The 26,444-nt window shown below is 38.3% G+C and overlaps 1 protein-coding gene across 10 annotated transcripts in view; it reads right to left on the reverse strand.

The window, feature by feature from the left end:
* LOC150110302 (F-box/LRR-repeat protein 20) overlaps positions 1-26,444 on the reverse strand; it is a 325,839-nt gene that overhangs the window by 127,614 nt on the left and 171,781 nt on the right. For all 10 annotated transcript variants that reach the window (XM_090392650.1, XM_090392658.1, XM_090392667.1 and 7 more), the window contains one exon: positions 16,996-17,064. In XM_090392650.1, coding sequence (XP_090248776.1) covers positions 16,996-17,064 — 69 coding nt within the window. The remainder of the gene's footprint in view (positions 1-16,995; positions 17,065-26,444) is intronic.

The raw sequence follows: 26,444 nt of genomic DNA on the forward strand, positions 1-26,444 counted from the left end.
CGAGCTTCCTGAACTTGTACACCCAGTATCTTGGGAAGAGGTACAGGTAGCCTTAAAACTCACTACGAATGGCAAGGCTGCAGGAGTGGATGGTATCCTCTCCGAGTTTCTAAAACATCTTGGTCAACAAGGCCAAACATGGCTGGCCACCCTTTTCTCAAAAATTATAATGACTGGAAAACTACCAAATCTGTGGCGGGAAGCCAAAATAATTGCCATGCCCAAACCAGGGAAAAATCCAAATGATGTCAAAAATCTATGACCTATCTCCTTGCTTTGATCCACCCTTTAGACTCTTTGAAAGAATTCTCCATAAAAGAATTTCACCACTCATCAAAAGAGCACTCCCGATTGAACAAGCTGGCTTCAGGCTGGGAAGAAGTTGCTGTGACCAGGTCCTACCCCTGACAACACAGATTGAAGCTGGCTTCCAGAAGAAACTTAAATCCAGAGCCACTTTCATTGACCTAACATCAGCTTATGACACAGTCTGGATCAGGGACCTCCTCCTAAAGCTAGGAAATATTATAAGGTGCAAAAAAACTTTCCAGCTTTTTTGAATCCATTCTCTCCAACAGAAAGATCTGGGTCCATATTGGTGGAAAGTGCAGTTAGTCGTCTAGTGGCTATGCACTTTGCAACCATATGCCTGGGGAAGGAGTGTCCTAGGTTCGATTCCCATCACCAACGTGAGGAGCTTAAGGATTATCCTCAGCCATAGCCAAGTTAGCCAGTCTTTGGCATGGACAGCAAGATTTTTCCCCCCAGTGGGGTTTTTCATCCCACAAGCAGGCAAACTGGCCCCGTGAACACATGGATCTACAGCCATAAATACTTAACCCCCCCCCCAAGAGGGGGCTCAACTCATCCCAATAGGGACGGGGAAGAAAAGGGAGGTAACTCCATATGAATAAATAAATAAAATTGGTGGAAAAAAGAGCAGGCCCAGACTCCTTCACAACAGTCTCCCACAGGGCTCTGTGTTATCCCCTTTACTCTTTAACATCTACGTGTACGACACCACATACCAGCTCAAGCAAGTATATGTATGCTGATGACCTAGTGATCCTGCATCAATCTATCACCTTTGCCAACCTGGAATCAACCTTGAACACAGACCTGAACAACTTGGAAGAGTACTTCAAGCAGTGGTACTTGAAGCCAAATCGAACAAAAACTGTGTCCACAGTATTTCACCTGAACAATGCAGAGGCGAATTGACACCTCAACCTTTCTTTCTGTGGAGAAATGGTAGAATACGAGTCTCACCCGAAATACCTTGGAGCCTGGACAGAAGTCTAACCTATAAAAGGCACATCACCAACCTGTCCAACAAAATTAAAATGAGAAACAATATCATTTCAATAGGCCTTGGTGGAACAACCTGGGGTTGTGGTGCAGAAGTCCTAAGGTTGTCCGCACTAGCCCTCGCATTTTCTGCAGCAGAAAATTGCCCCTGTCTGGAAAAGAAGTGCTCACACACTAACATTATAGACACCCAGCTAAACTCTACCATGCGCAAAATTAGTGAGAAGCACCCCTCTCTCCTGGCTGCCTGTGCTATCTAACATTGCTCCACCAAACATATGGAGAAGACAAGCCTCAATTAAAGAATTTAATAAAGCAACGAGCAACCCACTCCTGCCCCTAAGGTCGTCTGCACTAGCCCTCACATTTTCTGCAGCAGAATATTGCCCCTGTCTGGAAAAGAAGTGCACACACTGACATTATAGACACCCAGCAAAACTCTACCATGTGCAAAATTAGTGAGACAGTGAGAAGCACCCCTCTCTCCTGGCTGCCTGTTCTATCTAACATTGCTCCACCAAACATATGGAGAAGACAAGCCTCGATTAAAGAATTTAATAAAGCAATGAGCAGCCCACTCCTGCCCCTGCACCAGACTCTCATAAATCCATCTAGTTTTTGCCTAAAATCTAAAAAGCCTTTCTGGTCCATGGACGAATTCTCTTCAGCAGCCCTGCCATCAATACCTGACATGTGGAGAGAATACTGGTCCAACAATCTCCAAACAAACGGCTTCCTGGTAGAAGATCCCTGTGCTCTGCAGCCTGGTTTTGCTCTTCCTAGGGAGATTTAGTCATGAATCAACAGGATCAGAACTAACCAGGGCAGATGTGGCTACCTACTACATAAATGGAGGCTGTTAGACTGCCCTTATTGTGATTGTTTTCCCATGGCTCAGACAATTACTCATTTTGTGAACAACTGCCCAAGGTGCCAATTTCACGGTGGTAGCCTACAGGACATCCACAAGGTGACGGATGAGGCCTTGGATTGGCTTTCCAGACTGGACATTGACCTGCAGCTGTACTGTATTCCTTTTGCCATAAGAATAAATAAATAAATAAATCCTTTATCCAAGTGCAAGGAAACAAAGTTTGCACCTGAAGTAATTTCAGGACTGGGACAACTCGTGGCAAGACTTCACATCACTTGCCTTAGTATTCCATAATGCAAAGCACAACTCCTTGTGGACATATATAATGTTATGCATTAAGGGAAGGGCAACTCGTATATGGAAATATGACTTCTGCATTACTTCCACCTTGGTATCACCACCTCTGGGTCTGGCTCCCACTGATGAGACATCAATAAAGGTCGAAACCGGTCTGGGTAGTGACCTTTCCCTTAATGCATAGCATTATACATGTCTGCAAGGAGATGTGCTTTGCATTATGGGATACTAAGGCAAGTGATGTGAAGTCATAATACCTTTGCCACGAGTTGCCCCAGTCTTGAAATTACTTCAGGTGCAAACTTTGTTTGCTTACACTTGGATAAAGGATTAAACCAAATATATAATTCATAGCATAACCGAGTGGAAAACAACATCCATCGAATGGCCTGGAGTTGAATGAATTTGGTATAAGGAGCCTAGAAAAATTATTAATTGGGTTGAGACTTAATGCCCAGAGACAGATAAACTAGTTATTGTGGGAGGAATGGTCAGAATGTGTGTGCGTGCAAGTTTAGCTATGGCATGAGAACATAAGAATCACTGAACATAGTTATGAATCTGTTGAAGGGGTGAAAATTTACTTTAGGTTCAGAGTGTTTAGTGCACCTGGGGATGGAAAAGAGAAATTGCCCAAGAGGAGCAACTTTCTCTTTTCTTTTTCTTCTTTCAAAGTAAACTGTAGATATAAGCATATTGAAAAGCCAGGAAATAACTTATGTCTATACACAAATGTCAAGAGCATTAGAAACAAAGGGGTAGAGTTTATTGCCTTGGTGAATATGTTTTGGTATAAGATTACTTCCATTAGTGAAACCTGACCATCAGAGTCAGATGTAATAACCATAATCTAGTCTAAAGAGTCTAATATTTTTAGGAAGGATACAGGAGATGGATGATGGGCAAGGAGATGCCATTAATATCAGACGACCTAAGTCCAATTAGGCTCGAAACTCATGAAAGCAATAATAGTAATAATATCTAGTGTAACAGTGAGTTTAAGACTATCTGGTACAAAGTCAAGGTGAACAGGACGAAATGCATGGTGGAGTATTGCCACATAGCTGGTGGTTCAGCTATTGGGATGATGAAATACACTGTCAAATTACCCTGGTGCGTACCAAAGCAAATAATCAAATCATTATGGGTGACTTAAATTATCCCAACACTGATTGGGTAGAAGAGAAATCTCACGATAACAATGTAGGATTTGAAAATTGAGATGTAAAGTAGAAGACATTATAATAATAATAAATACATAAATACAGATGCCACTTACATTAATTTATCATTTATTTTCATAGAATATTTTTCATAAGGTAAAAAGAGAAAAAAAAATTAAATTGAAAGCAAAGAATATTGTATGCACTATTGCTGTAGGAGGATAACTTCATTAATAGATTTTATTAGTTAGGTATAAAGAGCTAATAAGCTTCATTTCGGCAATGAAAACATTACTTAAATTAAGGGGATATTAAATCCCACATAGTTTTAAAACCGAATAAGAAACTCAAAGATTGGAATCAGAGAGTTTCTTGCCGAATATAGTAAACTATAAAGTATCGGCGACACTAGCGTTAGCTAATGCAAGTGATCCTAGTACGTAGTACAATACCGGACGACTCGTTGCAAAGGTGGGGGAAGTTCAGATCGCTATTCTTAGGTATTTTCCATAATGTAAAAACACGTTTCCTAAGAAATGTATGCTGTTATTACATTATGGAGGGAGGTCACTACCCAGACCGGTTTCAGCCTTTTTTTGAGGCTTCATCAGTGAGTAGCTAGACCTAATAACAAAGTGTATAGCGAAAAGAACTTATATACTCTGCGAACGAGTTTTCCAAACAGGTGCAACCATTAAGTTACTTAAGTATAAAGAGCTAATAAAACATCTTTGAGTTTCTTATTCAGTTTTAAAACTATGTGGGATTTAATATCCCCTTAATTTAAGTAGATTTTATTAGATTTCATAACTACATTAATAGATTTCAAGGAATGAAATTTTTAAAAAAAAATACAATTTAAAATTAAATTAATTAATCAAAAAATCAAAAAAGAAAAGAAATTAGAGGGAACAAAAGATATAAATGGTTTTACTAGACTACATAGTGGAGTGGACCAACATATCAGAGCTTCTAGTGGTGTGGCCATTTTAATTGATAATAAATGGAAAAATAGAATATGAAAGTACAATTTTGTAAACAATCGAATTATAACAGTTAAATTAAAAACAAATAGAAGCTACTTAAATATCATATATATGCCCCTGAAGAAGGCAGGAAAGATTATTCTGAACAATTTTATGAGGAACTGCAAAAACAGTTAAATAAATGTATATTAATAGCAGGAGATTTTAATGCCAGAGTTAGAAATAATTCAATCCCAAATGTCTTAGAAAATATTGGGAAATTTGCATGAATAACAATGGTCAAGAAAAATTGGCTTCTGTACTTTCAATAATTTTAAAATAACCAATACTTTTTTTTTTCAAAAAAAGAATATAAAAAATATATTTGGAATGGCAGAGAAACAAGATCTACAACTGATAATTTCATTATATTCATTACTAATCAAAAACTAGCTCCATGTGTGAGAGATGTACATGTTTACAGAGGAAGTGAACTTTTTTTAGTCATTATTTAGTAGTCTCTAAAATAGAAATACCAGCAAAATGGAGAAAGGAAGTAAAGTACTGAATAAAAGACTTAGAAATATTGCAAATCTACTCTCAGAAGAACAAAATGGCTTCAGACATGGAAGATAAAATCTCTATAGACAATATTTATGTGCTAAAACAAATTATTGAAAAAAGACAAGAATTTAAATTAGAGACTCATGTTGCCTTTATAGATTACGAGAAAGCTTTTGATAAAAGACAGAGAAAAACTATGGAATATAATGAAAAAACAAGGATATCCATTACATTTGCTACAAGAGATACAATGTTTATATATTGGTACAAGTGATACAATGTTCAGTCTCTTAACAGAAGCGAATGAAATAAATCAGGGCATCAGACAGGGATGTAGCTTATCTCCAACTCTATTCAATACATATATCGATCAGATTATTAAAATACAGAAAACAACAATAAAACAAGGTATCCAAGTTAACCAGAGTGACTGTTATCAATACAATGTTGTATACAGATAATCAGATTATATCACAAGAAAATGAAGATAATTTTCAAAAATCAGTTTATGAATTAAACAAAATAAGCCAACAATACAATTTAAAAATTTCTCAAAAGAAAACAAGTCATGGCATTTAAAGGTCAAGATCACATTAGATCAAAAATAGTTATAGAAAATAAAATAACAAAATAGATGACAGAGTCTGCACGGTTTAACTTATGGATCTGAGAGCTGGGTCAGAAGTAAAATACTTTACCAAAGACTAGAGAACGTAGATATGAGAATCTGAGAAAGATTAGAGGCGTGAACAGATTGCATCAATGGCAATATCATAATAAAAATGAGGATATTAGGAAAGAACTTGACATTGTCAGCATCCAGGAATGTGTTAGCAGAGATAATCTCAGGTGGCATGGTCACTTAAACAGAATGGACGAGGAAAGATTAGCAAAACAAGTGTTCTCTGCCAGGTTGGCAGGAAAACGACCCAGAGGAAGACCAAGATATAAGTAGATTGATATGGTACAAAGTGCCTTAGACAATAGAAATATAAGTTCTGATAATGTTGGAATATTGACAAGTAACAGATTGATATGGAGGAAAATTGTAGATAGGAAGTTAGTAATGATGTAAATTTTTCATGTAGTACTATCATACCCTGTACATCCCTTGAGGGTACATGGCAGGAATTTGATGATGATGTCTGCACGGTTAGCATAATGGCTGTGTGCTTCACAACCATAAGCTTGGGGAAGGAGTGGCCGAGGTTCGATTCCCGTCGGTGACGTGAGGAGATGAAGGATCTTCCTCAGCCATAGCCAAGTTAGCCAGTCTTGGGCATGGACAGTAGAATTTTTCTCCCTAGTTTATCTGGGTTTTTCAAAGTAGGCAAACCGGCCTTGAGAACTCAACACCACTATAGACATAGGATACACCGGCGTATAGGGATGACCACCTTATCCTGTGAACTGTTTAGGTCCAATGATTAATAAACCCTCGACACTGCAAGGTAAAAAAAAGGGGGAAAGGAAGATGAGATGAGAATAGATGACAGTGTTTAATTATTTAGGTTGCATAATAACATATCAAAGAGATAAAAATATAGATGAAAAAATAAAGAAATTTCAGAAAATTTGTGGAACAATTAAAAGTATGCTGAATAAAAAAAAAAAAAGATGAGAAACTCGACTAAAATTTTATGAAGTAATGGCCACACCCACCCTACTATCAGAATTAGATATTTATTGCATAAATGAAAAGATCAAGGGATATAGAGAAATGGAAAGAACATCTATTTAGGATGGAAAGATATAGGCTACCAAAAGAAGTAGATAGATGTAGACCAAAGGGAAGGGAAGAGAGAGAGAGAGAGAAAGAGAGGAAGACCAGCTACACGATGGAAAGACCAGTGAAGTCGGAAAAGGCAAATGCCTAATCTTTGAAGAGATCTTCATCTTCCTTATGCCCTCTTTTACCTTGCGGTGTCGAGGGTCCATTGATTATCGGACATTAACTCCGTTTACAGGATAAGGTGGTCAGCCATATGCCCCGGTGTATCCTATGGCCTGTAATGTTAAGTTCTCAAAATAAAAACCCCAGAATAAACTGGGGAAAAAACCCTGCTGTCCACGCCCAAGACTGGCTTGAGGAAGATCCTTCAGCTCCTCACGTCACCGATGGGAATCGAACCTAGGACACTCCTTCCCCAGGCATATGGTTGCGAAGCGCATGGCCACTAGGCTAACCGCGCGGGCTTTGAAGAGAAGAAGAAGAAATTAATTACACTTTTTAATTTTATGAAATACACGAATAATGAGTATTAGCTAGGATAACTTCCCAAAATTGAGAAAGTTTAATTTTTTTTTTTTTTTTTTCAGGTTAGGATTGCACACCTTTTGGCAACTCCTATAGGTAGAGATGACCTTGCCATTGCTTCTGCCTGGTATCTCCACATCTGGGCCTGGCTTCCACTGAAGAGACCTCAATAAAGGTCGAAACTAGTCTGGGTAGTGGCCCTTCCCTTAATGCATAACATTATACATATCCGCAAGGAGATGTGTTTTGCATTATGGGAGATACTGAGATAGGAGTGATGTCAGCTTGCTTCACCTTTGCAACGAGTTGCCTGGTGTTGTACCACCTTACCCCAGTCCTGAAGATACTTTCAGGCACAAACATTGTTTGCTCACACTTGGATAAAGGATTAAACTAAATTTATTATAGTCTAACCAAGTGAAAAATAAACTTTCAAGATTGTGAATGTGTACTTTGCAGCTTTCTTCATACCATCTTTCCACATGAGAATAATTTTTGTGTACAACTTCAGTATTATTTCACTGAATTCTATTGCTCAATAGCACAATTAGCTAAACCAGATTTAATGGGCTCTTGAAGTAAAATATATTCTTGTTGTTATTATTAAGTGCCTGGGTAGCTGAGTGGATGTGGAGTTTGCACACTACAGTGCTTAATCGCACGAAGGAAGACTTCTCGGTTTCTAATCTAGTCGGCGACTAGAAGAAATTTTTCTAAGCCTTTTTTCGACTGGTTCCCAAGTTAGTTGACCTCTGGCACGGGCAAGCAGGTTTTTTTTCTGGAAACTGGTTTTTCGTACTGTAAACTCAAGAAAATCGATCATAGCACCCATATTATTTCAGACATTAAAATATGAGTGTTGGGACCACGAGTTAGTGGCACTTGTTGAGCTGTCTCTCTTCAATGCGTGCTGCTTAATTAGGGATAGCCTTGGGCCAGCAATCTCAGATTGGGTACCAGTGGAGAATGAACTGCCCACTCAGTCTCCAAAAGTTAGATAGGGCTAAATGGCCTGGCCTACTCCCTATATACGGGAATAAAAAGGTGTCAGCTGATTTTTTTTTTATTATTATTACCCCAAGACCTCATGGAGTCAAAGACTCATTTTGGAGGTCCTTTCATCACACACATAGCTCATCATACCATGTTTTAAACACACTCAAACTCCTTGCAGACACCACACTCTCAGGAAAGGCATTCCAATCATTCACAACTCTGCACGAAAAAAAAAAACCTGCCTCTGACTCCCCAACTCACACCCTCTTTATAGAGTTTCCAGGAATGACCTCTGGTTCTCCCCCTATTTCCCACTATTTTATGTAGAACTTCTCCAGCATTAATCCTATACAACCACTTACCAACTTATAGGTCTCTATCATATCTGCCCTCTTCCTCCTGTCACCAGACTCTGCAAATTATTTCTTTTAAATCTTTCCTCATACTTGACATTCCAGAGATCAGAAACTACCTTAGTTAGTTGCCTTTGGACCCTTTCCAACATCTCTTCATCCTTCTGAAAACCAGGTGACCAAATCTTGGCACAATAGTCCATGTGTGGCCTAATCAAAGCCTCATACAACGGAACAAGAATCTCCCTACTTCTACACGTCAGTGTCCGGCCCATCATTCCCAGAAGCCTTTGTGTTGTCTTCACAATTTTGGCGATGTGTACCCTAAATTTCAGATCCTTATCCACTATCAGCCCTCTCCCACCCCTCTTATTTCCTCCACCTCCAACAATACATCCTCACCAAGCATAAATTCTGCATTCCATCTTTGTTTTCCAAATTTTAAAACCTTACATTTTGTGACATTGAACTCTCATCCCCATTTCCTTGCCCAATCACTCAATTTATTCAAGTCTTCTTGTAAGGCCATAACATCTTCACTACTCTTCATGGTTCGTCCCAACTTTGCATCATCTGCAAACAACTGAATATCTCCATCCAAACCCTCATCAATATCATTAATATACATTAAACAGTAATGGCTCTAAAACAGACCCCTGAGGCACTCCACTAGTGACTTTCCTTTTCCTGGATATCGCTCCCCCACACACAACTTGTTGATACCTATCAGATAGTCAGTCAGTCTCCAATCCGATGCATTAGTCTAATATCCAACCTCATCTGCTCTAGTTTGACTGTCAACTTATCATGAGGTACTCTATCAAAAGCCTTTGTGAAATTCAAGTATATTACTGTGTATCCTTCTCCTCTGTCCAAGGAAACAGTCACTTTATTGCAATAAGTAAGCAGATTAATAAAACATGACCTCCCTTTAGCAAATCAACCCAACTCTGGATCCTAGTTCTCACAAACTTCTCAAACAACTTAACCACAACACCTGACACACAGATAGGCCTATAGTTTGATGCTTGAGTTCAATCACCTCCTTTATGAAGTGGCACAATCTTGCCCTCCTTCCACTTCTTAGGAAGTTGACCGAGTGCAAGACTCGTATTAAAAAAACATGTCAAGGCAGGTGTCAACTCCTGGGCACATACCTTCAGAATATATTAAGTCTCACAGCCTTATTTACATCTAGTTTTCTCAACTCCACATACACCTCTTGCTCACCTACAGTGAGTCTCTCTTCCCCATCATCAACTGTTCTCAATCTCACCATGAAGTCACATTCACAAGATTGAAAGCCCTTTATGACCTGTTCATTAAGTATCTCCACCACACCTTCTGCAACAGCTGTCTTTATACCATTTTCTCCAATCAATGTCATCCTTCCATAATCTGGGAGAGTCATGCTGAATAGCGTAGAGATTGAGTCCATGAGTGTGGACTTGGATGAAGTTAAGGGTGGTAAGATATATGGTGATTCTACGATTAAGGGTATGGAGAGTGGCATGCATGAGGAGTGCTTGGCTGATGGGACAATAGAAAGAGTGGCTTTAGCAATAAAGAGAGGGCATGAAGCAACAAGATGATAGTTATGGTGGGTACGAATGACCTGAGAGGTAGTATAAATCGGGTAGGAAAAGATTTAAGAACATTATTAGATATTGTTAAGAGGAAAAGTGTCAATGGGAGGATAGTGTGTGTGCTGCCTTGTTTTGACAATTACGAGTTAAGTAGACGAGCAATGATAATGAATGATATGATTGCAAGAATGTGCAAAAAAGAGGTCTGGAATTTGTTGATGTTTGGAGTGTGTTTGAAGGAAAAAGGCAGTTGTATGCTAGAGATGGATTGCATCTTAACATGGAAGGACATAAGCGATTGAAGAAGTTATTGTTTTCTGAACAAGTTGAAGTTATTGGGCAGGGAAACTAATATTGAAAAGGTTGAGTGTAAGAGAGAGAAACTTTAGCACTGATTGTATATTTATTGATCCTTATATGCAGAATAAATTGCAGAAGAGAGAGGATAAAAATCAGCATAGGACTACGGAAGTTAGTGACATATATCAGTTCTAAAGCCGGTACAAGATCTAGAGGGAATCTGCAATTTTTGTATACCAATGCTAGAAGCATTCGAAATAAAAGAGAAGGATTTTTGGCATTAGTCAGTGAAATCTCACCAAAAGTTGTAGGCATTAGTGAAATTTGGCTGTCAGCAGAAGATGTGGTCACCGGAATTGAATGTGATGGGTACAGTATTTTCAGGGAGAATAGAGAAGATAGAACAGGAGGAGGAGTACTGTAAATGATAGCTGATGTGTTGCAGCCAAAGAAAGTAGTATATCAAGATGATAGACATGTGAATGAGAGTTCATTTGAGGCGGTCTGGTGCGAAATAGTGACCAATGCAACCAAATATACAGTTGGATGCTGCTATAGGCCAGGGAGTACAGGGGGAGAATTCATGCATCAGCAAATTAGTGCAATGAGTGAAGGTTTAGTGATTATTATGGGGGATTTTAATTATGGTGATATCAATTGGAAGGAGGAAATATCACATAGCAAAAAGGAAATGGAGTTCATACATCTTCTACGAGATAATTACTTGAAACAGTACATAACTGAAGGGACACGTGGTGCGAGCGTGTTGGACTTGGTTATTGGTTCAGAGGTTATATGCCTAAGTAAGGTGTCCTCGTTACCTCCAATTGGTGAAAGCGATCATGTGGTATTCACTTGGGAGGTTGCAAAATCTGTAGATTTTTCTGTTAAGAAGGGGTATATACGGAACTACAGGTTAGGCAACGTGTGTAGAGGCTTAAGTGCTGTGAAGACATCATGTTGGAGGCTTAATGGATTTTTTACAACACTCAAAAAGAATTAAAATAGACTTTAATACGTCCTATATTTCGTCCTAGTCACTAGGACATCTACGGGGATTACAAAAAAATTTTAATGTAACATATGCACAAATAACAAACAATACTAAGCCCAACCATGTGGGTGACACTAAAGTCCTATCTAGGTAGAGCGCCCTCTAAGGGCAGTAGTAGGTGGCCTGGAATGTAAGGTGGGAACTCTGGTGATGAGTGTTTCCCAAATCTTCGGAAGCTTAATGCACCCATATTTATTGAGATTTGGTTGGTTTTTGAGAGCTGCTGCTGCTTCTAAGAAAAGTCTCTCTTTCTTGAATTTGCTGTGGTGGAGCATGGTGGTTTTCTTTCATGATACTCTGTGGGTGGTGTCCAAAACATGGTCAGACAAGCCTGAATGGCCATAGTTGTGTTTGAAGATGTAAGACTTGTGTTCCTCTAGACGGATGGATGCTGATCTGCCTGTCTGTCCAAAGTATGCCAGCTGGACCAGCTGGACAGACAGGCAGATCAGGCCATTCAGGCTTGTCTGACCATGTTTTGGACACCACCCACAGAGTATCATGGAAGAAAACCACCATGCTCCACCACAGCAAATTCAAGAAAGAGAGACTTTTCTTAGAAGCAGCAGCAGCTCTCAAAAACCAACCAAATCTCAATAAATATGGGTGCATTAAGCTTCCGAAGATTTGGGAAACACTCATCACCAGAGTTCCCACCTTACATTCCAGGCCACCTACTACTGCCATTAGAGGGCGCTCTACCTAGATAGGACTTTAGTGTCACCCACATGGTTGGGCTTAGTATTGTTTGTTATTTGTGCATATGTTACATTAAAATTTTTTTTGTAATCCCCGTAGATGTCCTAGTGACTAGGACGAAATATAGGACGTATTAAAGTCTATTTTAATTCTTTTTGAGTGTTGTAAAAAATCCATTAAGCCTCCAACATGATACAGGTTAGGCAATTATAACAAGCTTCGGAGTGAGTTTGCAGCCATCCCATGGCAGAACAGATTGCTAGGGAAAGATGTTAGCAGTGCTTGGGATAAAATCAGCGGATATCTGAGGAAAGCAATATCAGATTGTGTCCCCATGGTCAGGAGGTCAAACAAGGCAGGCATTAGATGGATGAGCAGTAGTATCAAGCTTGATCTGCAAAAAAAGAAAATGTTATGGAGAATTTACAAGGAGAAAGGCGATCAGGTCACCAATGAGCAGTACAAGGCTCAAGCTAGGAAGGTTACCAGCATAGTAAGAAAAGCTAAATCAGATTATGAGAAAACCTTAGCTATGTGGCAAGTAAGAGGAAGAATGACTTCAGAAGGATAACTTTAGTGGGGGCTGATGGTATTGAGGTGACAAAATCAGATGTAATAGTCAAGTTACTGAGTGATCATTTTTCAAAAGTCTATCACCCAAGTGAGGATATCTCTATGCCTGTAGCAATACCTAATGTGAGAATTGAAGCTAAAAAATCAGAGATATTAAATATATTGCAAAACTTAAATGCACACACTGCTGTAGGCTTAGATGGAATATCCGCTCAGGTGTTGCGTGAATGTGCAAATGAATTGTCAATCCCTCTTACTTGGATATTTAATTTAAGTTTGAACTCTGGTATGGTCCCTAGGGAGTGGAAGTTAGGCAAAGTGGTTCCTTTGCATAAGGGTGGCTCTAAAACTGCGGTATTTAATTACAGACCAATCACCATCTCAGGAGTAGTGGTAAAAGTATTGGAAAAGGTGGTTAAAGACAAAATTCAAGAATGGGTAGATCAGGATATAATACTCTATAGAGGCCAACATGGTTTTGTTAAAGGTAGATCCTGCCTTAGCAATCTATTAACTATTCATAATAGAATAACATCTGAGTTGGACAAAGGAACTGGCTACACAGTGGTACTTCTGGATTTTGCTAAGGCTTTTGACAGGATACCCCATAGAACACTGTTACGCAAATTGGAGCAGATGGGAATGGATATTAAATTGGTGATATGGATAAGAGAATGGCTCAGGGAGAGATACATAAGGTGGTGTATGGAGGAGCAGAGTCCAGAATGAGGCAGGTGACCAGTGGTGTGCCTCAGGGCTCTGTGCTTGGGCCAATGTTGTTTAATTTGTATATAAATGATATAGGAAATGGCTTAAAGGGAGATTTCAGTTGTTTGCTGATGATGCAAAGTTGCGTAGTGCAATAAAAAAATCAAGCTGATGTTGAAAGTTTGCAGGAGGATTTAAATAAGCTGGTAAAATGGGCAAAAGATAATGGATGTCAGTTCAATGTGGAAAAGTGTAAAGTCATGCATTTTGGGATTAAAAGATTACCAGCTGTGTACTACATCGATGGAAAGGCACTCCAAAAGATTGATGAGGCTAGGGACTTAGGGGTATTGGTAGATAGGGAGATGAAGTTCTGAGGACACATTGCTAAGGTGTTCAAGATTGCACATAGGATTACTTGGTTGTTGAGGAACACACTGACATCCAGAGATAAAGAGGTTATTATTCCCCTTTATAAAGCATTGATACTTCCACATTTGGATTACTGTGCTCAGGTCTGGTCACCTAGATTCCTTGGAGATGAGGAGGCTGTGGAGAGGGTTCAGAGAAGAGTGACCAAGTTGGTGAGTGATATAAAAAATCCTTCTTACATTGATAGATTGTGGATTGCAGAGATTGGTTGATAGGCGAAGAAGAGGGGATATGATAGAAACATTCAAATTACTGAAAGGTTTTTATAGGATTGATGCAGGGGAAATGTTTCAGCTATGTGATAGTGATGGAAGAACAAGAGGTCATTTCTGGAAATTAAAGAAGTGTGTGGTTAACAAAGGTGTCAGAACAAGGTTTTTTGCCTGGAGGGTGGTGAATGAGTGGAATTCATTGCCTGACTTAGTTGTGAGCTCTTCATCTGTAAATGAATTCAAGAAGAGATATGACAGATATTGTTTTGCTAGTTTGGGTCTCCCACGATGAGTCTACTGACTCCATGGAGATACCCGTAATAATAATCATTCTTTCTTTTGCTGGCTACATATCGAAAGAACTCCTTAGAATTCTTTCTCGCTTCATTAGCTAACTTCTGTTCATACCTCTCTTTAGCTACCCTCACCAACCAAGTCACCTACCTTGCCTGGTGTTTGTAGTCCTCATGGAATTGGTTATTTCCACTTCTCTTATGCTGCCTCCATAATGCCCTTATTTAACCTTCTCACCCTTGATATACATTTAGATATTGCATCTACTAGATAGTTTTTGAAAATCCCCCAAGCTGCATTGATCTCTTTTTCAGCTAACTCCTCATTCCATGCTACACCTGCAAGCTGTCGCCTGAACTCTTCATAATCACCCCCCCCCCCTTGTAGTTCTACATATACCCTTTTCTTACAGAGGTCCTCACACTGCTGGCAACCACCCAGGTAATCATCTCATGGTCACTCTCACTAATTGGTGGGTGATTTGACACTTCATTTATAATTACATCCTCTGATGAGATGACCAAATCCCTCAATCCTCATGTGCCCTCTGTTACATACTATCTGAGGTAGTTATCCCACAAAAACCCAAGAAACTCATTTTCTTTAATTCCAGTTGCTATCTCATCATTCCAGTCTATATTGCCATAATTAAAATCGCCCATTATGATCATCCTTTACTTATTTGCTTGGCTAATTTGATTATACATTTCATTATCACCACCATCCACATTACCTGGTCTATAACATCCAACCAAGTATTTGATGCCATTCACCTCTATCTCACACCATACTGCCTCAAAACCACTGGCACTATTTCCCCTCTCACTTCTCTACTTTGCATGAACATAACTCTTTCTCTATCATCAATAGCACTCCCCCCTCCCTTTTTATCCCTCCTATCCCCCATGAAACACATCTGACCCTTCTGTCTCTATTCCTGTCAGGATTTCGTCCTCTTCCAACCATGTCTCACTTATTCCAACAATCTTTGGGTGAACAGACGTAATTAGTACCACCATTTCATCTGCCTTGTTTCTTATACTTCTAGCATTTGTATACAAACACAACAGCTCATTTCTGGATCTACAGCTAGTTCCACCGATACCACTCACTCGATGTGATCTTTCCATGCTCGACTGGGGTCATTTCCCTTTCTGCTCATTTATTCTAGAACCCTCCCCAATTCCAACTGTTTCCTCTCGATCCCAGGTCATCCCATTCCTTTCCTCTTCAAGATGAATTTGAACAGAATGACCAGTTTGTCTAATAACACAAGTGGCAACAACAAAGGATTCTGTAAACTCAGAAAAAGAGAGAATAGGATATTTGTCTCTTGGAGAAACAAGGAAAGTATGTAGTTTACAAACTGGTTGGAAAGAGACTTGTAGGTCAATCTGGCAAAGAGGTCTTGCCAATTTTTTATAGTCCTTTAAACATCTGGAAGAGAAATTCTAGAAACTTGTCGGCGTTAAGATGAAGGCTATAATTATTTAATCAATTGTTTTTGCAATATAACCATTAGAGATGAATGGTAACTGATAATACAGTTCATTGTTTAAAAGAGAATCAGCTGAACAAATTTTATGAGCTCTGTCAACTAAAGATTTAACTACATGGTATTTCTGACAAGGCTGATGATGTGAAGTAGCATTAATGTATTTGCCAGTATGAGTTTTCTGTATAGAGAGAACTGCAAACTGCCATTAGGTTGATGCAAAATGAGAACATCTAGAAAAGAAAGATAGTTACCTTCTACTTCAATTGTATATTTCATTCTTGGACTTCAAGGAATGTTATGAATAACCTATTCTCAATGTTTTTTCACCTAAGCCAGTTGATAAAGATATGCTGATGTTTTATGTATGGAACTCTTCTTTATCAAATCTCCATGAATTTCTCAAGAAAATTAATTCAGTAAACCTAATAATTGAATTTACACTTACTAAAGCAGGTACTGATATTAAATGACATATGCAAATCTCTTATTAAATTGTTTAACATCAGAGATTTCACCTTCGCCAACAATCACCTACTGTCATTAACTGCAGATAGCTAATGCATGCCAGGCAGTTTTACGTTTACTGGTTTAAAAGAAATTTGTCTTGCAATGTTTTTTTAGTCTTTAGTCAACTTTGGGATTCATGTATTTATATTTTTGATATTTAAGCTCTGATGAAGCCACCATTCTATTTTAGATGGGGAAACTACTAGGTGACTTTACATATCTTAACTAATAACATCACGTTTTTAACTTTATTAGTCATTAAGATATGTAAATCTACCTAGTAGTTTCACCATCTAAAATAGAACTGGTGAATTAGTGCTAACTTTTTCTTTTTCTATTCAGATTTTTTTCTTACCTGTCAGTGAGTTTCTTGCAGCCATTCAGATTTAATTCTTCAATATGATTACAGTTCTGTGCAAAAGTTCTAAAGAATACAATAAAATTCAATATATTTAATTATTACTGTTATCATCAAATTTTATGAAATACAATGATTCCTACAGCTAATCCTATATATAAGACTAAATCAAAGTACCAATCACATACGATAAAGAGCCAAGAGGCTATTTTTCTGGTGGCATAAATTAAGTTAAGGGGATAATAAATCCCTCATTATTTTATTTTAGAGCTGGATACGAAACTCGGAGATCTAAATCTAAGAGTTTCATGCCGAAGACCTATTGGCGAGTCCAAGCATAAGTCATCACTTGGGTGGTACAACATTATGGCAACTAGTGTCAAAGGTGGAGCAAGCTCTGTCACTATCCTTAATATTTTCTCATAATGTAAAACACAGCTCCTAGGAGATGTATTACTGTTTTACATTATGAGGAGAGGTCACTACCTAGACCGGTTTCGACCTTATTGAGGTCTCATCAGTGAGTAGGTACACCTGGAATACCAAGGTTTAAGTGAACCGAACTTACAGTTCGGTTCAAAAAATAGCCTCTTGGCTCTTTATCATAGTAATAATAATATATGGGTACACCGGTCTGGCTGTATTGTTGCTTTGGCAGTAAAGCTGCCAAAGCAACAATACCAAGAGGCAAGTGGGAAAATACCTGGATACCATACTGGAAAGATCACAATATTGATTCAGTGATTACAGAAAGAGACAATATCAATGAACAATTTAGAATTAATAAAACTGATGAATACAGAAAGAAATTAATGGACATAACACACAAAATAGAGCAGGAAATTTGGAAGTGCAAACAAGAGAAATGGGCAGAGCTTTGCAGTAACCTGGATCCAAGAAAAGACAGCCAACACTGGAACATTATTAGAATCCTAGACAACAATATCAAAAAAGAGAACCAACAGAAAACAAACTTCATCATAAATGCTGGGAAACAAGCTATTACAGATCAAGAAATTGCAAACACACTGGCCTATTCAAACAACTCCAAACTTCAGCATAACAGAGAGGACAAGACCCTCAATAAACTCACAAGCAAAATACTAAAACAAGCAAGAACATACCAATATAATGACATCTTCTCCGAAGAATTTACACTAAGTGAACTAAATTCATCAATCGAGAAAACTGCACCTAATAAATTTCCTGGTAATGATCTTATCTTTGGTCATATGGTCAAACACCTTGGCAAAAATGCCAAAGAACAACTTCTGGACATTCTCAATACCTCTTGGCAAACAGGCAAAATTCCAAAAGAATGGAAAAAATCAGTTATTGTACCCATCCTGAAACCTGACAGAAATGCTGCAGAATGTCAAAGTTATAGACCTATCGCATTAACTAGCGTACTTTGAAAAATTACTGAAAGAATCATACACTCTAGGCTTATGCACTGGCTGACAAAAAATAAGAAAATCAACTACTACCAAACTGCCTATAGAACTCGTCATTCGACAACAGATCAATTATTCCACTTCTGCCAAACAATAATAGACTCATTTCAGGAAAAACCAACAAAAAAGACAACTGCCATATTCCTTGATATGACTGCTGCTTTCGATCGTGTTTGGATCAAAAAATTAATACAAACAGTACATGATATTGGAATTAGAGGAAACGCTTTAATCTGGATTGCTGATTTCATTAGAGGAAGAAAGATCAAAGTCAGAATCAATGCAGCAATATCAAAAGAACGAAGAACCTGGGCTGGTGTTCCCCAGGGTTCAGTACTCAGTCCCTTACTATTCCTTCTATATGTCAATAACATTCATCCCTACCTTACAGAAGACACAAAAGTAACTTGCTATGCAGATGATATAGCCATCTGGCACACTAGTGCTAAAATCAAAGTTTAGAATCAGAGGAGATTCTAAACAAATCCATGAGAGGATTAGAAAAATGGTCAGATGAACTTAAACTCAAAATCAACCCCGACAAAACAAAACTAAGCACCTTTAGTACAGACAGGAAAAATAGACATTCCTACAATCCCAAAGTCATGATCAACAACAAGCTAATTGAAAAAGTCACAAATCCAAAATACCTTGGTATTACGCTTGATCAGGAATTACGTTTTGCGCAACACATCTCTAACACCTCCAACAGAGCTCTAAAAAAAATTAAATATACTGAAAAGGCTTTGTGGAACAAATTGGGGAGCAAAGTCAAAAATCCTAAACCTACTTATGCTAATAAGGCCAATAATGAAATATGCAGCACCTATCTGGTCACCTTTGGCCTCATCGGTAAAGAAAAAATTAGACAAAATACAAGCAAAAGCATCTAAGATTATCATTGGTGCAGTCTCATCCACTAACAACATCAGAGCCCAACAGGAATGTGGGCTTGACCTGCTGGAGGACAGACGAAAATTTGCCACCATAAAATTCATAAATAATATCGGAAGCTACCGAAGTGATCATATCTACCTAAAAACTTATGAACATTGGAACCAAAAATGCAGACTTCACAGATCATCAACTTTACAATATGACGACACTATCAGGAAAGAAATAGGTCTTGATCAGCTAAATGCCCACATAAACAAAGAACCTCTATTTTCCAGTCCGTCCATTACCTTCAAATACCTCCATAAATCTAAACCTTAACAAACTCTATACAAAAAAAGAACCAAAAGAAATGCTCAAAGAAAAAGGCCTAAATACTATCAACCTTCTTTCATCCTCCAAACAGGTTATTTGTTATACCGATCGATCGTCAGACACCAATATGATTAATGGAGGTGCTGGTGTTCTCCTTCTCCTCCCGAAAGGTTAAAAACTTTCAATAAAAGTTGGATCTGGGAGAATCGCTTCCAATTTTACCAGAGAACTCTACGCAATAAATAAAGCACTAGAAGCCTACTTAAATCTATCATCATCATCTCAACAATCTGAAGGAATTATAATTTACAGTGACTCAAGATCAGCTATGGAGGCAATCAAAAATGGCAATACCAAGCTCACACAAGACATCCATAAACTCTTAAATCAACTAAAGTGTTTAGGTATAAGTTGCATTTTACAATGGATTCCTGCTCATGTAGGCATTGATTACAATGAAGCAGCTGATAAATTAGCAAAAGAGGCCAGAGAACTCCACCAAGAAACTCATATGATAACTCTTGCTGATGCCAATGCACTAGCAAAAGCTAAACTAATTCCACTGAAATCAGTGATACAACATCAAATTCCCGAAATCAGTGCTGACAGAAGGACCTCCACCACGATAGCAAGACTACGAACAGGACATTATAGAGGAATGAAGATCAATACAGATGATACGAGAACATATAGAAACTGCAACAACTTCCCCAATACTGAACTGACACCCACTCACATCTTTACCTGTCCAGCAATTACAGCAGCATTGCGAGAAATAGATCCTAATCCTGAACAACAGCTTTATACAAACAAAATCATAGACATAGCCAAATACAAGGAGCACACGGAAACATCTAAGACTCTTCAAAGGACAAGACAACAACAACACCAACAACCGGTCTGGCAATTCGTTAGTAGGGGTATATGTAAGTTCGGTTCACTTAACACATTCATTGCCAAGCTGAAAATTGGAATTTCGTGTGGTGGCCAAATTTTTTTTATTTAGTTTTTATTGTGCTCAAAATAAGTTAATATATTATTTATATGCTTTTATTATTATGTACATAGGATTTATGTACTCTAAATATCTATTACGCGATATCGTGTGATATGTAATTCGGTCAAATAAGTTATATATTTTACAAATAAAAAAATTTAAATATAATAATTATAACTTTAATTATCAGTCTTTTATAATCATATAGAATTTTTAAAAATAACGTACAAATAGAAAAAAATAATTATCAAAAATCAACATTTATAGGGAACTTACTAAAAAAAAAAAAAAAACAATACTCAAAATAAATAAAAACCAAACTTCAAGCACGCCAAATCAACGAATAACTAAACAAAATTGTCGCGTCGTCGCCTTGTCCGAACGCCGCCACTGTGTGCACTGGCTAACATAAACAATAGACAATGGCTGGCGGCCATCCTCACTCCACGAAAGTCGATCCCTTCCCTAGTGGCCAATATAAATATTACGTGCCGTTTCGCTGTGGCTGCTATTCCGCTTAGAAACTTGATAGTGACGCCCACGCGATAACGCGTGATCGGCCGACCGGTGCGAGCTCGCATCACGCGATACCGTGTGATTGGCAATGAACGTGCTGAAGACCTTGGTATTCCAGGTCTATCTATTCACTGATGAGACCTCAATAAAGGTCGAAACCAGTCTGGGTAGTGACCTCTCCTCATAATGTAAAACAGTAATACATCTCCTAGGAGCTGCATTTTACATTATGATAAAATATTAAGGATAGTGATGGAGCTTGCTTCACCTTTGACATGAGTTGCCATAATGTTGTACCACCCAAGTGATGACTTATGCTTGGACTCACCGATAGTTCTTCGGCATGAAACTCTTAGATTTAGATCTCCGAGTTTCGTATCCAGCTCTAAAATAAAATAATGAGGGATTTATTATCCCCTTAACTTACTTTACCAATTACATATTTATTAAAATTAGCACTAATGATAACAGAAAATTTAGAGGTGCATAATTTCTCTTAGTTTTGAATACATTCAGTTCCTCATTGTACAAGTTTTTTATGCTTGCAGAGAATAAAAATAATTCAATCCCATAGTAAGTCTTCTTGATCACTGGCACAAATCGATGGAAGGATATTTCATGAATATTTTGATGAAATAACCTTTACTTCATTAAACTATAGTGCTTTTTCAAAGTGCTATAGTTCAATGAAGTAAAAGCTAAACAGAATAGAGGACCTTCCTCAAAACATGTCTGCATTTCCACAGTTGGGCAACACAGACATGGCACTGTCATGCAACAGTATTAGACCTCAATATTACCTGTCCTTGAGATTTATGAATCGAACTGTATATGCCTGGGGCAGCTAATTTTCTTAGGTCCAAGAGCTACATAGAACATTTTTCAAATGGTCATCATGCACAGTGAGATATTTTCTAAAAAAATTCAATTATTAAAAACACAGTTACATATAATTGTTCAAATTTTCTTCATTTTTTATATGTTTGTATTATACAAAAAAATGTATTTTAAAAATGTGATTATATATATATTTATATCTATGAATAATAATATTCATATTACCACCCCAAGACCTCATGAAGTCAAAGACTCATCTGGGAGGTCCTTTTATCACACACACAGCTCATCATACTGTGTTTTAAACACATTCAAACTCTTTGCAGACACCACATTCTCAGGCAAGGCATTCCAATCATTCACAACTCTGCACGAAAAAAACCTGCCTCTCACTCCCCTACACACACCTTCTTTATACAGTTTCCAGGGATGACCTCTGATTCTCCCCTAATCTCCCACTATTCTCTGTAAAACTTCTCCAGAATTGATCCTATAACAACTATAAGTTCAATTACCAACTTGTAGGTCTCTATCATATCTCCCCCCTCTTCCTCCTGTCCACCAGACTCTGCAAATTACATCTTCTCAATCTTTTCTCATACTTGACATTCCAGAAGTCAGAAACTACCTTAGTCAGTCTCCTTTGGACCCTTTCCAACATCTCTTCATCCCTCTGAAAACTCGGTGACCAAATCTGGGCACAATAGTCCATGTGTGGCCTAATCAAAGCCTCATACAACGGAACAAGAATCTTCCTACTTCTACACGTCAGTGTCCTCCACATCATCTCCAGAAGCCTTTGTGTTGTCGTCACAATTTTGGCGATGTGACCACTAAATTTTAGATCCTTATCCACTATCACCCCCAGATCTCTTATTTCCTCTACCTCCAACAATATATTCTCACCAAGCATAAATTCTGCATCCCATCTTTGTTTTCAAAATTTTAAAACCTTACATTTTGCAACAATGAATTCACATCCCCATTTCCGTGCCCAATCACTCAATCTATTCAAGTCTTCTTGTAAGGCCACAACATCATCACTACTCTTCATGGTTCGTCCCAACTTTGCATCATCTGCAAGCAACTGAATATCTCCATCCAAATCTTCACCTATATCATTAATATATAAGTTAAACAGTAATGGACCTAAAACAGACCCATAAGGCACTCCACTAGTGACTTTCCTTTTCCTGGATATCGCTCCCCCCATACACAACTTGTTGATACCTATCAGATAGCCAGTCTCCAATCCAATGCACCAATCTAATATCCAACCCTATCTGCTCTAGTTTGACTGTCAACCTATCATGAGGTACTCTTATCAGAAGCCTTTGCGAAATCCAAGTATATTACTGTGTATCCTTTTCCCCTGTCCAAGGAAGCAGTCACTTTATTGTAATAAGTAGATTACTAAAACATGACCTCCCATTAGCAAATCCATGCTGTCCATCAAAGATAATACCATTGTTATCAACCCAACTCTGGATCCTAGTTCCAACAACTTAACCACAACACCTGACACACAGATAGGTCTATAGTTTGATGCTTGAGTTCGATCACCTCCTTTAAGAAGTGGCACAATCTTGTCCTCCTTAGGAACTTGACCCAGTGCAAGACTCATATTAAAAAAATATGTCAAGGCAGGTGTCAACTCCCAGGCACATTCTTTCAGAATACATGGTGATATATTATCAAGTCCCACAGCCTTATTAACATCTAGTTTACTTAACTCCCCATACACCTCTTGCTCACCTACAGTCAGTCTCTCTTCCCTATCAACAACTGCTCTCAATCCCTCCATGAAGTCACATTCACAAGATTGAAAGATCTTTATGGACTGTTCATTAAGCATCTCCACCACACCTTCTGCAACAGCTGTCTTTATGCCATTTTCCCCAATCAATGTCATCCTTCCATAATCATTCTTTCTTTTGCTGGCTACATATCGAAAGAATTCCTTAGGATTCTTTTTGGCTTCATTAGCCAACTGCTGTACGTACCTCTCTTTAGCTACCCTCACCAACCATGTCACCATCCTTGCTTGGTCTTTGTAGACCTCATGGAATTGGTTAATGCCCTTTTTCTCTGTATTGCATGATTAATCTCTTTAATTCATCCATCTCACACCCATCTTATTTAACCTTCTCACCCTTAGAATACATTTAGACATTGCACATATCACGATTTTTTTTATCTTTTACATACACACAATAAAAACCAAAATTGCTTTGAGAGTCACAGTGAACTGCATGCAATTTGCAAGTCATTTAGGCACCACTGGTATATGTATTATATACCTAAACAGTGCTATACTGTGCTTAAGTCACAAGATTATTTTTTAATCCAATTTAACCATGAATAAATAATATTTAAATAGTTTAATAAGCACTTTTAAGTTGAAGACAAATATAAAGGGTTTAGATGATAAGGAAGATAAATTTCCTAAAGCTAATAGATGCAAAGAAAATTTTTAAATATATGACAAACACAGAACTAGGGGTTATCTGTGGAAGTTGTGTAAGAGTGTGCTTAATAGGGGGTGTGAAAAAATTAGTGCAGACTAATTTCTCAATCTAGATGATTAGTTCTGGTGCATAAAGGTAGCTCACAGGTAGTAAAATGCAGATCAATTAATATATCAGGAGTGGATGTTAACGTATTGCAAAAGTTGGTTAAAGGTAAAATCCAACAGTGGGTGGATAAGGATGATACTCTATAGTGGACAGCACAGCTCTGTAAAGAATAAGTCCTGTCATAGTAATTTATTCACATTTTATAATAAATATGCCAGTGGAACTGAATAAAGAAAATGGCTACATTGAGATACTACTACACTTTGCAGAGGCAAAGTTTAGCAGTATCTACATAGGTTGTTCAATAAGTAACAAGACTATATTTATACAGAAAACAGATTACCTTTAATCGTCATCATTTACATGGTCTTTTTCAAAGTAAGAGTGTGAGATCTGTGAGACGCGATGCATTTGTCCCAACGTTGCGTCCACTTCTTAAACACATGTGAGAGTCCATTTTTGAGAGTTCTTTCAAAATCGCCTCTGCAGCTTTTTACACATGCTTTGTTGCTTTCGAAATGGCGGCCTCTTACTGGTTTCTTGAGCTGAGAAAACAGCCAGAAATCGCACATTGCGGTGCGAGATCAGGACTGTGTGGAGGGTATGGTAGGATATCGGTGTCGTTCTTCTGCAAAACATCCACTACACAACCAGCAATATGTGGCCTTGCATTATCATGGTGCAATAAGAAGCCACTCTTCAGCAATGGACGTTTCCTTTTGACGTGCTTGATGATAATCGCTGCTGCGTTGATCATTGTCTCTGTGATGGACGTTGAAGGTCTTCCCTCACATTCAAGATCTTCCACATTTTGCTTTCCTTCCTGAAAAGTTTTATGCCAGCGAAAAACACTTGCCCTTGACATTGCTTCATCGTGGAAAGCTTTGCGTATCATGTTAAAAGTGTCCGATGCTGATTTTTGCAAACGCACACAAAATTTAATCGCATAATGCTGTTCCAAGGACGCTTCCATTTCGAAGACTGGCCACACCTCATAGGCATGCCGATGAGCACTTGCATTTAGTCTCGTGACACTCTGGCACATCAGCCCGTATACACCATCTATCGACCTCTTTTGTTAATATGTACAGCAACATTTCTTTATTCCACAGAAATTAATATTGTGATGAGTGGTTTCGCCACAGTAAAATTAGTCTTATTACTTATTGAACAGCCCACGTATAATAAATTTAGTTTAATCCTTTATCCAAGTGTGAGCAAACAAAGCTTGCGTCTGAAAGTATCTTCAGGACTGGGGTAAGGTGGTACAACACCGGGAAACTCATTGCAAAGGTGGAGCAAGCTAACATCACTCCTATCTCAGTATCTCCCATAATGCAAAACACATCTCCTTGCAGATATGTATAATGTTATGCATTAAGGGAAGGGCCACTACCCAGACTAGTTTCGACCTTTATTGAGGTCTCTTCAGTGGAAGCCAGGCCCAGATGTGGAGATACCAGGCAGAAGCATTAGCAAGGTCATCTCTACCTATAGGAGTTGCCAAACGGTATGCCACCTTTAGCAGTATCTCAATGACACAATACCACATGGAAAAACCATTGCAGAAGGTGGGAAAATGCGAAGAGATATAAAACTGGTAGCATGGACGGGGGCTGATGGACAGACAGACATCAGAATAGAATATGACTGAGTGGAATCTAGGAGAATGAGGGCAACTAGTGGAGTACCTTAGGGTTCTGTATTAGGGCCTATACTTTAATTTGCATATGACATAGGGAAAGATTTAAGGGGGTGGGGATATTAAGTTGTTTGCTGATGATGCAAAACTGGGGAGAGCAACAGTTGATAAAGGTGATATAGATCTACCATGACTCAAACTCAGATCTCTTAGCT

This window comes from Typopeltis vanoorti, chromosome 1 (genome assembly GCF_054136105.1).
Source record: "Typopeltis vanoorti isolate ZY-2024b chromosome 1, IOZ_Tvanoo_1.0, whole genome shotgun sequence".
In the NCBI taxonomy this organism is placed as follows: Eukaryota; Metazoa; Arthropoda; class Arachnida; order Uropygi; family Thelyphonidae; genus Typopeltis; species Typopeltis vanoorti.